Here is a 15949-nt window from a genome sequence, read left to right on the forward strand (position 1 = left end):
TGTTAGCAGGTCGGAAGGCACCAAAGAAACTAGACATTCCATGCAGCGTACTGTATCTCTCTAAAACAGAGTTTTTCAAACTGTGGGGTGTGCCCCCCCACCTCAAAGGGGAGCGTGGAGCAACATTCGGGGGCCCGAGCAGCAGCGGCAGGCGGCTCGGGCCAGCCCCACATGATGATGCAGGGAGAGGGTGGTGCAGGGAGAGAGTGCCACCTTCATCCCTTGACTCGCCTCAGCATGCCACCTAGCCTGTGGGTCAGTGTCAATATCTGCCGTGGGTGTGCTGATTTCTACTTCCAGCAGCCTCCGTGCCCAGCGCTGCCTCCCCCTACAGAGTCCATCGCATGTGCCTTCCCCCAACCTGAAAACCCAAGGCGGGAGGGGCAGAGGGGTAGGTATTGGCCCCGCCCTAGCAGTGCAGCCTGGCTGCAAGGTAGAAGCAGCCTGCTGCTGAGGAAGCCTTGGCTGTGCCATTGGTAAGTATCTGTGGATTTGACACTTACAAGTGTGGGCAATTTAAAGTTGTTACGGTCTCTGTTAGATTTATGAGTAGGCTATCAAGCATATTTTTGCATGTCTCTATTTTTGTCTGGGTTGTGGGGGCGCTACCAAAAATCGTAACTCAAAGAGGGGGGAGAAGGAGGGTCAGCTCAAAAAGTTTGCAAACTGCTGCTCTAAAGAGTAATTTTTTTAATTTAAAAACAATCCAATGATTCCCTGTTCCCTCATTTCAGTCAGAAAATTTCAGCAGTGATTACACCAACCTTTTTAAGAAACATTGATATATTTCAGGCAAGTACCAGAAGCCTCAAACCTGAAAGCTCAAATCTGAGAGTGAGGACCCATATAATAAGTCAGTGCACAACCCCACCAAAGTCAAGAGGACAAGGCACAGAAGTGGGCAAAGGAGTTCACCCAAGAACAGCTTGTAGGATCAGGTCTGAATTAGTCCTGCAGATTTTCATGACAACCAATTTGCACAAAACCATTTGAAATTCACTCATGACAACCAATATAACACATAGAGCCCACATGAGACCAGAGGCACTTCTGGCTTTACATACCTGAAGGCCGCCCCATGTGACACCAGGCTGGAAGTTGCCATCCCCATGGATGTTGGGTGGGGTTTTATTTAAGAGTTTTGGCACAGAAAGATAATTTTTGTTATGATTTTCAAACTTGACCAAAGATTCCAGGTGCCTTAGTTTTCTAGAAAGGGATGAATATGCCTCCTGAAACACCCTTTTAGGTGCCAAGTTGAACACCCAAATATTCAGGTACAAAATTATTAGTTCTGAAAATCTTGACCTGTGTAATTTTATCAATAGGCATATGTACAATAGTTGAGGAAGGCAACAGTTTGTTTAAAAAATGCTGTTAGGCTAGGTATAACACTGAAAATAAAGCACACAACTTGGTAGTAGTAGTAGTTGTGGGGAGACGTATCGACATAAAATGCATATAGACAAAGACGTGATGTGTGTTTTATCCCTTCCCCCCACCCCCACTGACAAGGTTTGTTTTACTAGATTATAAGTAATTCAGGGCACAAAGTGTATCATATATATGTATATAGCACCTTGCACAACTACTTATTTGTTTTGTGATGGCACACAGAGGCTTCAGGAATGACTGGGGGTCCCCAGTAAGAGCTGATGCATTACCAATAAATTATTAATAATTAATAAATAAATAAATAAATAAATATGAAGCAGTGTAAAATGGTAAACAACTAAATACTTCAGCAGAATGTTAGAAAGCTCCAACTATCATAAACTGTCACATTTAGATTGTTAAAATGAACAAGTAGGAAGAAAATATTTATATTATAAATGTTTAATCCATTAGTACCAAGCAACATGATGATAATATTATCTCAGTACATTTCTAGATTTAGAAAACTACATGGCCCTAATGATTTACTATATGCAGGAACAGTGACACTAATGTCACTAAAATAAAAAGGGGCGTGCTACTTTTTAGAATAATTTTTAGAGAACGTGCTGGGGTGAATAGCAGCACAGACAACTATTTCCCCTCTAATGAGAAGTCAGACAAAAGATTAGCTTCTCACCAATAAACTGTGTTGCTTGAACTGCGCCACAGTTAACCTGCATATCTCAATCGCACTCTTGAAATTCCCAGTTGCAGGATCAATTACAATAGGTTACTTTTTTAAATGTGCCCACAACCAATTCAAGAAAAGAAAAGGAGATACTCTATCCATGTATCTCCTGAGTCAATTTATATCGCTGTTACAGCTTTCATTGGCATGACATTACTGTGAAGACACATATTAATAGTACTGCAGGCAAGAGAAAGGTGGGGAAAATGTACTGAAAGTAACAGAAATGTTTGCCATGCAAGAATAAGTTGGCTCATTGATTTAGCAGCTCTCAAAGATGAAGCTATAAACTAAAACGTGAAGGAGACTGAAAGTTTCTTAGCATCAGCAACTCAAGTCATAAGTCAATAACCATAACCACTATTAACATGGCAAAGTTGTAAGACAGCTCTCATCAATAAAGCAGTATTTAAATACAAGTGATATTAACAATGTGGCTCCCAAAACTCAACTAGTGAGCAAAAATACAAAGCTTTTAATCAGACTACACAGTAATATAGCAAAATACCAAAATCTCATGACATAAATCTTTTAATTTACAGCTGTACAAAATGCTGACAATGATACCTGAAACTACACAAAACTCTCCTGGTTTCATGAAAAACTCAAAATTCAAATCAGGCTTGACAAATTCTTCTTCGATATCTGCAAAATTAAGCCCAGTTTTGAGCAAACCTGGAATGGTTTATGGCTTTACATGAAAAACTGGAATTCTCAGTTGTGTGTGTTGCCAAACTAAAAAAGTAATACTGCATTGGCAGTTCTGACTGGGTTTTGTTTTCAGATTTTAGCTGTCTTTGAAACCACATAGAATGAAACCAAAGAAAATGTTCATATGGTTCTCTAAGAAGTGAAACCACCAAGTGTTTTGGTTTGTGTGTCTTTTGTTTTTTTGCAATTCTATTAAGTCTTACCACACTACAGGATTGACCCATCATAAAATACCCTTATTTTTCAACAAATAATACACTGAAGACTTCACTATAAATCTCTGACATTTGGTTGTGTGTTTAAGAAGCTGACTGAAGTCTCTGTACCTAAATAATAATCTGCTAGCATGCACCTGCTCCTCAAAACTGGGATAGTTCTCATGTCTTTCCCTTTGTGCACGTTAGAGGTGCCCAGTGAGAGTATGGTATTACTGAGAGTGGGCAGAACTGTCTTAAATCCATTTTAATCAACTGTGTTGATTAATAACAGGCAGATATGAATGGAAAACTTTGAACATACGTTAATGGTGACCTGAGCTAGAAAAATCTTCCTTTTCAGCATCAGCCATGCACCCCATTAAATATGAGAAATGTATTACATTTTGTGGTATATGCCATCTTACAAATCTGGAAAAATTTACCAGACACCTTGTGATGCTGTATGATTGAAATTTGACCATTTATATCATTGATATTCCCACTGTTCTACAATTGCAACAACTCTTGTACAAAGGCTATCATGTAAGGTGTCCATGGAAAAGTTATGATTTGCTAAATACGATTATCCTGTTTAAATCCATGTATCATCACTGTATCTGAAGTTATAAATATTGGCTATGTCTCTGTATCTCAAATGTGTTTGTTCCTGGAGTAACACCCACAAGGTAGTTAACATCCAGTCAAGCCAGCCCATTATGAATGAACTATTCAAGCTTGATGGCCATTAAGGACACTCCACTCTAACTATGGGCCATAGAAGAAACATCCCTCCCAGTAAGCCTTCCTCCTATGGATGCCTCAACCAGAATATGGGTAATGGCTACCTCTGGGAGTCATCAAAGCACATAAGGACTTGTGATATGCCCATGTGATCCCAGATTCCATCCTCAAAAAGATGCAGAGTTCCACTTTCTTTGTCTCTCTCCCCCAAGTAGCTAGTGAAAGGGGGAGCATTTCTCCAGCTACACCATCCTGAAAGGGGCAGAGGTTGGAAAGAGTCTACATGTGCTATGATGGAGTGTCCAGTATGGGATTTGTACAACAAGAGGGTTAAGGATCTGCTCTGGGCTCAGGCAGCTCCGCCCTGCCACTCCTGCATGCACAGGCTGGAGGAGGAACTTAAAAGGGGAGCAGAGGAGCGCTCTTGTTGGCAGACCAGGGACGAGAACAGATCTTCAGCCCTGAGCTCCTGAGGAAAGGGCTGACTAAAGGCAAGAGCTTCCTAGACAACCATTGCCTGAAGGCCCCTCCCTGAATGAAGGAAGGACCAGATTCTGATTCATCTTGAGAGGGAATTATTCCCCTCTGTTTCTTATTACCTCAGTTTATTTGCATTAATTCCCCTGGCTTTTTGTTCATGGGCTGCCCCAGAAGGGGAGAGACTTGAAAGTGACCTGGCCAAAGGGCCCAGTAACAGGAAAAGGCAGGACGCTGCAGAGGCAGAACAGCCATCGGCAGGAGACACCCAACAGGGAGGGAGCAGCCACTCCCGGCCACAAGGAGTCAGTGGTGAATCCCATCACACTGCCCTCAAAAACTTCCTGGCTGCTGAAAACCGAGGTTCCCACTCTCTTCCTCATTCCTCCTCTCTCACCCTCCAAGTATTTTTGGGGTTATCCATCTTCCTTCCTTCATCTTTCTCAGACTCTGTTATTTAATTGCGAAGCAGTGTGAAACTGAGTAGAGCACCCAGCCCCGAACCCGTACATTTTTCCTCTACCAGTCTGGCAAAAGTTGGTGTTTATTTCAGAGGGAGTAACATTATCTCTTATTATCTTCTCCTGGTAATAAGCTCAGGTTAAGGGCTCATGTGGCTTTGTAGATAAATAATCTTGGCTATCATTGACCATAACTGTTTTTGAAGAGGATAGGATAATTCTTCTGTAAGTGTGCTCATTGCTCTCTGCAAATTTCAAAAAGGCAAATCTTTCAAGGATCCTTCCACTCCAAGGATCCTTATGTAAGGCCTTCATCTCCTTTTTTTAAATCAAACCCAGTGTCTGCAGTTTTCTAGTAACAGAATGAAATGGAAGAGTGGAGGTGAGCAAGCAGGATAGGTGTCAATTTGAATAAGACAAAAAAGTAATACTGATAAAAACTGCACTCCCCTTCTGCCTCTCAAAGTGTGTTGTTCATCCTTCCCAATAGTCTGCAATCTGAGTGTTATTTCTGAATCCATCACTCCTCGATTCTCAGGTGATGCTGTGGCATACGGTCCCTTTTTCATCTATATCAGACCTAATTTGAGTCCATGTTATCATATACAGCTGACAGATCCACAAGAATAGCATCAACTTTCTTGCCCTTCTTGAAGCCATCTTCAATGTCTTGTGTTAGGCGAATAATTTGAACTCGGGTTGTCTGAACACAGCCTGAAAAAGGGCACTCATGGTTCAATAACCTCGCTGATGTGCATCAGAATCAGGCTCTCCATAAGCTTATATGTGACACAAATGAGAGTTATGTTGCTGATTATTCCCTCTTAGCCTTGGTCTGGTTTGTCGTGGAAATAATGAACTGCAGTTTCATCTCGCAAGCTGGAGACAAAATCAGCCAGCTTAGGCATCTCCATAGCAGACTCCCAGAACTATCTGTTCTGGCTCCTCTCCTTTTCAACATATATACTTACAACCTACCAACAACTAAAGCCAATAAGTACATGTACACAGATGACATCTGTCTTGCGGATGTTGGTAATTATCTACAGCATATAGATGGGTGACTCGCCCAGGACATTAATTCTCTGGCTGTTTACCTTTGTCAGTGGAGTCTTAGATTAAGTGAGTCTAAGATGATAGCCACAACCTTCCATCTGAACAATCACCTGGCCAATCAACTCCTTACCGCCTATGTTGAGGATAGTCCACCCTATTTCCAGCCAGTTGCCACTTATTTAGAAGTCAATCTGGACCACAGTCTAACACACCAATCTCATCTGGGACACAAAGAAAATGATCTCATCCCATACTGCCTAAACCCAGGAACCTCCTGGGAAGTAGAGGCCAACGTTCCTCAAAGCTCAGTCCTGGTGCTGATACTCACTCCAGCAAAATATTTTGCATCAGTTTGGGGCAGAAGTAGAGTCAAAACGAGTCTTGTTTATTCAGAGCAGAACACAACCACCCATATCATTAGTGGTTGCCTTAGCCACACATTAACATTAACTTCATGTGTGTTGGCTCATATAGCTCCCTAAAAGTTAAGACAAGATAACATCACCCTAAAACAGTATGGAGGGCTATGACAGATGAAAGCAATGTGCTGCACACAAGGCTGAAAATAATTCCAATATGTGCAAATAAGCAATGTATACTGCCACAAGAAGATCTGCCCGCCTCTAGGAGAAAACACCTACACCTGCAGTGACTACAACTGATTTCACAACATCCTTTTGCAATAGCCGTTCATCACTCATGTCTAACGCTGCCAAAGCTCAGCTGAACAATGGTTTATCAGAGCCGACAGCTGTGAGACAGGCATGCTGACTAATTTCAGGCGGCCTTATATAGATCCAACGGTTTGCGATCTGGGATGCAGATCCTAGACTAGGCTTAACAATCTGTGGCCTGGAACAGCCAGAATGGCTGCCACAACACAGAAATTTGGTGGCCTAGTCTAGTCTCCACAATGTGACTACCAAGCAGCAATGCAGATGGTCAAAAATGTGGTGGAGGAGCGCACCATTAGAAGACCGAAGGGTGAACCGCAATACATTGCTACCCTCAATGATGCAACAGTTAGATGGCCGAACAATCTAGACATTGACTTGCGATGCATACGAAAGAAGTAGGAAAGTTTTTGCAATAATGTCAAAGAAGTGGTATAGTAGTTTTACAATTTAATTAGCACACAATAACTACATTCACTGACAGTAAAATTGTGCTAGGAGACATCCCATCCATCCACCACCTTAAAAGCATGGAAGAAAGAACTTAAGGGGGGAAATCTGTGCTTTCTTTTCCATCTTCATATTGCATATCCCACAGATAACGTTTTAGTGCCCCATAAGACTTTCAATTCCATCTCCACGATACCCAAAAACAATCCGTATCCCAATTTCAAATGTGCACTTTAAAGCAAAACCTTAACAGTGATCTCATATGCTTTTATATCAATTATATCAATAGATTAGCACATATGATTTTCACACATACCATGGATTCAGGAAGTTATTCTGCCTTAACACTTCTGGAGTCACTGCTAAGATTTTGCATTAGAATACAAGTTTGATGAAGTTGGTGATTGTGATGATTCACACTATGATTTCCATATTATATTTTTAAAGTGGTCTTTTCATGGTGTGAACCACATGCAACCATACCATTCCCCCACACAGATCAGCAGCAAGGTTTGAAACCCCTGACCTTCAAGAGTGCTAAATTAGACCCTTACTATTTGAGCTACAGGAGTAATTGCTAGTCCCTTTCCAGATCAGCCACTGGAGAAGGACTTGACACACATTCAGAGTGGATAACACAATTATTTTTATTATTCAGCAGTAGAATATTGGTAATCAGGAAACTAGATTCTATCCTATACTCAGGGAGAGGAGTGGGAGTAATATAGTGGTTAGAAATAGTACAGTAGTTTAGACACAATGAAATGCAGTATAGTGGAATTATAAAAGATTTGGGTTGGTCATGTTAGAAAGCTTGACTCTATGCCTGCAATGACTTTGCACGAGCTCTCTGCCAATTTAGTTAAAAATTGTAGGTGGGTGGGAGACTGTTCAGTAGCTCTTCCCTGTCTCCTAGACTGGGTTCATGGCAGCCGTCAATAGTAAGGGTTGTAAATTGCACAGGAATTTAAACATCACTAAGAGTGGAGATTTAAATTCTCCGTCTCCTCCTTTCCAGCTCAGGGAACTTTTCCTAAACTATAGTACCATTGGATTAGGGAGCGTTTTGTTGTGTCTCTCATGTTTTTAACCACCCCCTGAAACAGGTGATAATGCTCACAGACTGGTAATAAAATTAAAATTTGGTGGGTTTATCATTTTCCATTATGGTTAAGAAGTTATGAAATACTCTGTTACCTAACACTGTTGACATATAACCGATTTTCAGGAAATCTGTACAAAAGGAAGAGGAGGAAGATTCTAAACCAAGAGAGGAATGGGATGGGTTGGGAGGATTGAGCACAAGGTAGAATGGAGTCATGTGGCCAGTGAGGTTGTGGTTTAATTGGTGTAGGGCTTGGGAGAAAATAGGATAAGAGATAGATTGGGGAGAAGAGGGGACTGGCATTAGGAGTGAACTGTTAAAAAGTGACAGACGGATAAATATTTGTTTTTACCTGCCAGGCCCTTTCATGCAATATATCCCAGTTTTTCAAGTGAGTGGGAAAATAAAGAGTGTGTTCCTTCTGTTTCCCAACCAATCTTTGTTCTTTTTAACCAAAACACTTCTCAGTGACCCCCCTGAGCAAGGTGTCCCATTTTTTTTCCTTTGACAAGCATGATCAACCTACAAGGTGTGGAGGAGAGAGATGCAGATTGCTACCTGCAACTCCACTATTTATTTTGGGTACCAGACATCATTGCTCACGTGTCACAATGTATATATACCTAAATGGATCCAAAAATTTGTATGTGACCTGAGAACGATTTAATGAACTTACCCTGGGGAACATAAATGAATGGCCACAAGCTCCAGCCAACAAGCATATCTGCTGGATACACGAATTCCCATGATGTTGCTGGTCCCTCCTGGGTGATAATGATTGTTAAGGACTTTCAAAGCAAATAATACTCCTAAAAACAAAACAAAAAACACACCAAAAAAGAAATAGTTGAGTTCAGATTATGTGAAAAACTCCACTGCAAAACAAACAAAAATGGCTGAAAACATCTGGGGTGTTTTGAGGAATCCCTGAAGTTAGGGACAAGTATACTCAGTGAATTGAGAAATGAAACTGGTCAAAAGCCAAAATAAATGATTGGGTCTGATTAGCCAAAGATATTACAGAATGTTAAGTAGCCTGAGCTGGTAGAAAAATCTGAGCAGCATCAAAGGATAGAAAGTGAACCTTTGGTCAGAAAATAAGTAGGAAGGGTTCTAGAAAGAACTGAGACACTGGCTTTTTGAATAAAGAGAGTGGAGTTTTTCCTCCACAGCCAGTATCTTTGAGGACTAATAATCTAAAAGCTAGTGGAGTCTCGATCTGCCCTGTGCTGAAAGCACAAGACCCCAAGAGAGGCAATCTTAAGATTACAAGTATTCTTAATAAAAACATTTCTACAGTATTTGCTGCTGACTTTGATTTGCACAAACTGTAAACTTAAATATATAATAGAAAACGAAAATTACTCACACTACAATAACTGTAATTCGACAAAACATGTTGCCCATATACATCCCACTCTTGGTGTGCACGCACTACATGCATTCAAGTTTAGATCCTTTTGGCCAGCAGTGTACGTTGTGGCTGTACCTCTGTCCTGCGAGTCCTCATGCCTCCACCCAGAAAATCTAAATTCAAGTGCATGCGCACACATGCACCAAGAGTGGAATATATACATATATATTAACAAGCACTCAAAGAAGTAGTGATGCATATTACCTGTTCTAATCCATGTTCATTAGGGAAAATATTTCCATTTTCTATATTATAAAATATTACTATACAGAATCTATAAATGTGCACTTCAATAAATTAGCCTGTACCTCCTGCATGCCTTACCTGAAAAGCCTACAGCACAATTCATTTTGTATGAAGAGTCATTTAGAAGTCCTGCAAGTGCAAATTCCAACACCATGTACACAATGCCAATCAGCACTGAAAATACTGCAATTATGTACCCAAACAATACGCTTCCAAGCTTACGTTCCAACTTTATCCCCTTCCAAAGCAAGGAGACCATGTTAAAATATAAATGCCAATCATCTGCATGGTGAACTGGCGCAAGCAGCAAACGTTGCCAGTCTTTCTGGTAATAACCTTGGTCTACACTGATACACACTTTCAGCAGTGGTTTCAGAGGTTTCAAAAAAAGAAAAACGTTCAGTGCTAGGGTCCCAAGTGTTACAGGTGGAATGTTTTCAAGCCCAACTTGAAATACTTGAGAAAGTAGCAAGATTAGTCCAACATCTACTCCCCTCCGTCTTCGCTGCATAATCACTTCTTATTCTGAGAAATTATAGGATTGTTCCAATTTTCAGTCTATTGTTGGAATCCAGAAATACACAAGTTTAAGAAATTCTGAAAGAAAAATAAATCTCTATTAATTGACAAACAATTATTTTATCAATAACTAATCAAACACACAAGGGGCATTTTCAAGCTCACTGGATGTTTTCTAAAAATACATGGACTATTCACAAATTCGGCAGAATTTTCTCAACTGTAACAGATGCAGACAGCACAGTTAAAGACAAAAATACAATTTACATTAACAAAGTTCAAGCACACAAGTTTACCATAAATACAGGATTATGTTCTGCATCCCTTTGTAAGGTCTGAGGTAAAGGACTTTGCACAGTAGATTCATAAAGGCATGAAAGAGAGAAAGGAACCTGCGAGAACAGCAGCAATTTGCATCTCACAGCCCTATGTAGGGTTGTAGTTGATCTATGCTGTTCATGAATGTGCTAGCCATGTTTCCTCGTCCACTCTGATCTACTCACAACTAACTTGTGACCCCAAACTGTCATGAAAGAGTTGGAAAGTTCCTCTCTATGGTCTCAGCATTCTGGCATTCCATTTTTAGTTTTCCATGGCCCTAGAGCAGGGGTTCTCAAAAACTGGGAGTCGGGACCCCTCAGGGGGGTCACGCGGTTATTACATGGGGGGTTGTGAGCTCTCAACCTCCACCACAAACCCCATTTGCCTCCAGCATTTATAATGGTGTTTAATATATTAAAAAGTGTGTTTAATTTATTAGGGGGGTTGCACTCAGAGGCTTGCCATGTGAAAGGGGTCACCAGTAAACAAGTTTAAGACCCACTGTCCTAGAATGAGAATCATTCTATCTGAAATCCTCCCACTATCTTTTCTTCTAAAATTTTACAGATATTCAAGAGACACCAAGAATGGTAATCTAAATAACTATGTCAGGTTGCAATATAAAAAAAATTCTGCTCATATAATTAAGTGGTTCCACATAGGAACTTACTTTAAAAACTGAGACTATTAATGTAGTTCTTGGAAAAACTTTGTAGAGTGGTTAAAATACATACTTCATATTTTCCTCAATACCATACTTCTTTAAGATATAGTAGAAATGAGCCGGGGTGAAAGTAACATTCAACACTTCCTGGTACGGGGGCTGGCTTTTCATCCTTTTCCCCCCACCTCCTGGCGTGTGTGTTCTGTCCAGCACCTCTAAGAGATGCAGCACAGAATTTCACCCAATATATGTATTAATCATACAGAACCAGGAACAAAGATCAAATTCATCACAGTCAACCTTATCTTTCAAAATTACACCATGAAATCATTTCCATGCTTCCCAAAGTTCTTATCTTAACGTAACAATACTCAAGACATTTTCCAGATAAAATCCATTATTTTAGAAAAATGAATATTTATATACAATATAAAAGTAGAGTGGCTTATTTTGGTTTAGCGTAAGTCTGTATTTCACAGTTCTGCATTATTAGAACTGGGAGCCTTAAAAACCATTGCGATTGGGAGGAATTCCAGCTTCCTAATGGGACCCGGCACTCGCTAATACTCTTGGAATTGCCAGAGATAAGCCCTGTTTTAAATGTAATATTTTTATTTTCAAAGAAGTTATCTGAGATCATTTGAGAGTTTATGGCTCCCTCTGCTCCCTATATATTTGGATTCATGGTGTAGTGACCTCATGCAATAACCACAGTATTATCATTAAACCATTTTAGTGTTTGTGGTTCTAGATTAGACATTTTACAAGACATATTAAACATTTTTCCCCTCATGGAATCACTAAATGGAAGAGTTAAAGCTGTTTCAGTTTTTTAACAATCCATTTCTTACCTTAATATGTTTGGATTTCTCTTAAATGCAATCTCAACTTTGAATTTCCTGGGTATATAACACTTGGGCCTAGAGATAAGTACAACCTTACTTTTTTTTAAAACTCACAAGTTACTAATACATACTCTCACCTTTGCATAGATTTTTGCCTGGGATTTACTGAATAGTTTTAAATTATTAAAATATCATACATGAACACAATACAAGAAACCCAAGGAGAAAGAAACCACGTACTAATTTCTAACAATCTGAAAATATGTACTATGATGTTTAATTTTTTTTTTTTAAGTTTAACTTTTACCGGCAGATTCACTGGTACACTAGAGCATCCAGATTATACCAGACAGTTAAACTGGGTTTACATCACAAAAGGAGCTTAAAGCAACCAAAGTGTACTGGGTGAACCAGGCTCTTATTTTGCAATTGACTTATTGGTTTACATTAGATGGCTGTGTTAGTGTCACTACATGAAAGAGACACAGGGAGAACCCAGTCCCTGGGTCCCAATGTCCATGTGCTTTAAGGGCTCCCCCTGAATTTCTGCTTAAGTTCCACTGGCAGTGCTGCCTAAGGCCTGGTCTACACTACAACTTTAATTCGGATTTATCAGCTTTAATTCGAATTTACCCTGTAACCGTCCACACAATGACGCTATTTATTTCGATGTAAAGGGCCCTTTAAATCGATTTCTGTACTCCACCCCGACGAGCGGAGTAGCGCCAAAATCGATTTTAACATTTCGAATTAGGGATAGTGTGGCCGCAATTCGATGGTATTGGCCTCCGGGAGCTATCCCACAGTGCATCATTGTGACCGCTCTGGACAGCAATCTAAACTCGGATGCACTGGCCAGGTAGACAGGAAAAGCCCCGCGAACATTTGAATTTCATTTCCTGTTTGCCCAGCGTGGAGAGCACAGGTGACCACAGATAGCTCATCAGCACAGGTAACCATGCAGGCTGATAATCGAAAAAGAGCACCAGCATGGACCGTGAGGGAGGTACTGGATCTGATCGCTGTATGGGGAGAGGATTCAGTGCTTGCAGAACTTCGTTCTAAAAGACGAAATGCCAAAACTTTTGAAAAAATCTCCAAGGGCATGATGGAGAGAGGCCACAATAGGGACTCAGATCAGTGCCGCGTGAAAGTCAAGGAGCTCAAACAAGCCTATCAAAAAACAAAGGAGGCAAACGGTCGCTCCGGGTCAGAGCCGCGGACATGCCGCTTCTACGCCGAGCTGCATGCAATTCTAGGGGGAGCTGCCACCACTACCCCACCTGTGATCGTGGATTCCGGGTCGGGGATAGTCTCATCAGCGACACCTGAGGATTCTGCCGATGGGGGAGAGGAGGAGGAGGAGGAGAATGAGCTTGCAGAGAGCACACAGCACTCCGTTCTCCCCAACAGCCAGGATCTTTTTCTCACCCTGACTGAAGTACCCTCCCAACCCAGTACGCAAGACTCTGACCCCATGGAAGGGACCTCAGGTGAGTTTACCTTTTAAAATATAAAACTCGTTTTAAAAGCAAACGGTTTTTAATGATTACTTTGCCCTGAGGACTTGGGATGCATTCGCGGTCAGTTCAGCTACTGGAAAAGTCTGTTAACGTGTCTGGGGATGGAGCAGAAATCCTCCAGGGACATCTCCATGAAGCTCTCCTGGAGGTACTCCAAAAGCCTTGCCACAAGGTTTCTGGGCAGTGCATCCTTATTCCGTCCTCCATGGTAGGACACTTGACCACGCCATGCTTGCAGCAAGTAATCTGGTATCATTGCCTGACAAAGCCTGGCAGCGTATGGTCCCGGTGTTTGCTGGCATTCAAGCAACATCCGTTCTTTATCTTGTTGTGTAATCCTCAGGAGAGTGATATCACTCCTGCTAACCTGGTTGAAATACTGGAACTTAATTAAGGGGACAGAGGTGGCCGTTCCTACTGGGCTGTTTGCCTGTGGCGGAAAATAAATCCTTCCCTGCAGTTAGCCAACCGCAGATGGGAAATTGGCCGTGAGCTTTTCGCGTTTGGCTAGCAGGGATCTTCCCTGTTACCAGCCACGCGGTGGGGGGAGGGGTACCGTGATCATCCCAGAGAATTCATGGCGGGAGGGGGGCGGCGGCGGGGGGGGGGGGTGGTGGTTAGTTTGGTGCCTGCAGGGATCTTCCCTGATACCAGCCACGCGGTGGGGGGGGGGAGGGGTACAGCGATCATCCCAGAGAATTCATGGCGGGAGGGGGGGCGGTGGTTAGTTTGTTTTCTGCTGCTGCTGAATGTTAACAGAAAAAACGCAGCACTCTACAGGCTATGCTTGGTATGTGGGAAAGGAGGGCGCAGAAGCTGTAAGACAATGGCTTACCATGGCCGCATGCAAGCCGAATTCTGTTGCCCAGACCTGTGATCTCTAGCAGCAAAGCCACAGGCACTCAGCATTAAGAGGCAAAATGCGACCTTGCACAGAAATCACACGTGCTATGTAATGTGAATAGTGTTGGTCACCGTGAAAGAGTATAAGCATTGTTCTGCAAAATGTAGCTTTTTAAACAATTCTCTCTTTTTTCCCCTCCCTACAGCAGCTGCAAATTCCTCAAGCCTCCCTCCTCCATCCCGAAGGTTATCACAGATAAGGCGTCGTAAGAAGAGAACGCGAGATGAGATGTTTTCTGAAATTATGGAATCCAGCCGCAGTGACAGAGCTCATCTGAATGAGTGGAAGGAAACAGTTTCAAAGTATAGGAAAGAAGCCAGTGAACGTGAGGACAGGAGGGACCAACGTGAGGACAGGAGGGACCAACGTGAGGACAGGAGGGACGCTCGAGATGAGAGGTGGCGGCAGGAAGATCAGAGGAGGCAGGATGCAACGCTGGGGCTGCTGCGTGAGCAAACAGACATGCTCTGGCGTCTGGTGGAGCTTCAAGAATGGCAGCAGGAAAACAGACTGCCGCTTCAGCCCCTGTTCCACCCTCCCCCCTCCCCATGTTCTGTATCCTCCTCACCCAGACATGTAAGAACGCGGGGGGTTAGGCTCCGTACACCTTCCCATTCCACCCCAGTAGACAGCCCAAGCAAAAGGCTGTCATTTTTTTAACCTTTTCTTAGTGGCTTTTTCCTTCCCAGCAATCCTCCTCCCAAATACCACCCGGGTTCCCTCCCTCTTTTTCTAATCTATTAATAAAGAATAAATGATTTTTAAATGATAGTGACTTTATTTGGTTTGAAAGAAAGCTGGGGGAAGGGGGAGGGTGGGTTCCTTACAGAAAATCAGTCAATAAAGGGGGCGGGTTTTCATGAAGGAGAAACAAACAGATATTTCACACTGTAGCCTGGCCAGTCATGAAACTGGTTTTTAAAGCTTCTCTGATGCACAGCGCTTCCTGGTGTGCTCTTCTAATCGCCCTGGTGTCTGGCTGCGCGTAATCAGCAGCCAGGTGATTTGCCTCAGCCTCCCACCCCGCCATAAAGGTCTCCCCCTTGCTTTCACAGAGATTGTGGAGCACACAGCAAGCAGAAATAACAATGGGGAGATTTCTTTGGCTGAGGTCAGAGCGAGTCAATAATGATCGCCAGCGACCTTTTAAACGGCCAAATGCACATTCTACCACCATTCTGCACTTGCTTAGCCTGTAGTTAAACAGCTCCTGACTCCTGTCCAGGCTGCCTGTGTACGGCTTCATGAGCCATGGCATTAAGGGGTAGGCTGGGTCCCCAAGAATAACTATTGGCATTTCAACATCCCCAACGGTTATTTTCTGGTCCGGAAAGTAAGTCCCTTGCTGCAGCCCTTTAAACAGAGTAGTGTTCCTGAAGACGCGAGCGTCATGAACCCTTCCCGCCCAGCCTGCGTTGATGTTGGTGAAACGTCCCTTGTGATCCACAAGTGCTTGCAGCACCACTGAAAAGTACCCCTTGCAGTTTATGTACTCGGTGGCTTGGTGCTCCGGTGC

The 15949-nt window shown here is 42.4% G+C and overlaps 1 protein-coding gene across 10 annotated transcripts in view; it reads right to left on the reverse strand.

Annotated features, from left to right (window-relative positions):
* The window catches only part of RHBDD1 (rhomboid domain containing 1), a 110726-nt gene that overhangs the window by 81413 nt on the left and 13364 nt on the right, over positions 1–15949 (reverse strand). For 9 of the 10 annotated variants that reach the window (XR_010590659.1, XM_042853596.2, XM_024103273.3 and 6 more), the window contains exons 2-3: positions 9736–10254; positions 8674–8806 (exon numbers count right to left, since the gene is read on the reverse strand). Coding sequence is in view for 9 of the 10 variants with exons in the window: in XM_042853596.2 (XP_042709530.1) it covers positions 8674–8806; positions 9736–10168 (566 nt within the window). In the remaining variant the exon portion in view is untranslated. Of the gene's footprint in view, positions 1–8673; positions 8807–9735; positions 10255–12012; positions 12119–15949 lie in introns of those variants that run through there. The other variant, XM_024103269.3, reaches the window with a different exon arrangement.

Source organism: Chrysemys picta, chromosome 9 (assembly GCF_011386835.1).
Source record: "Chrysemys picta bellii isolate R12L10 chromosome 9, ASM1138683v2, whole genome shotgun sequence".
In the NCBI taxonomy this organism is placed as follows: Eukaryota; Metazoa; Chordata; order Testudines; family Emydidae; genus Chrysemys; species Chrysemys picta.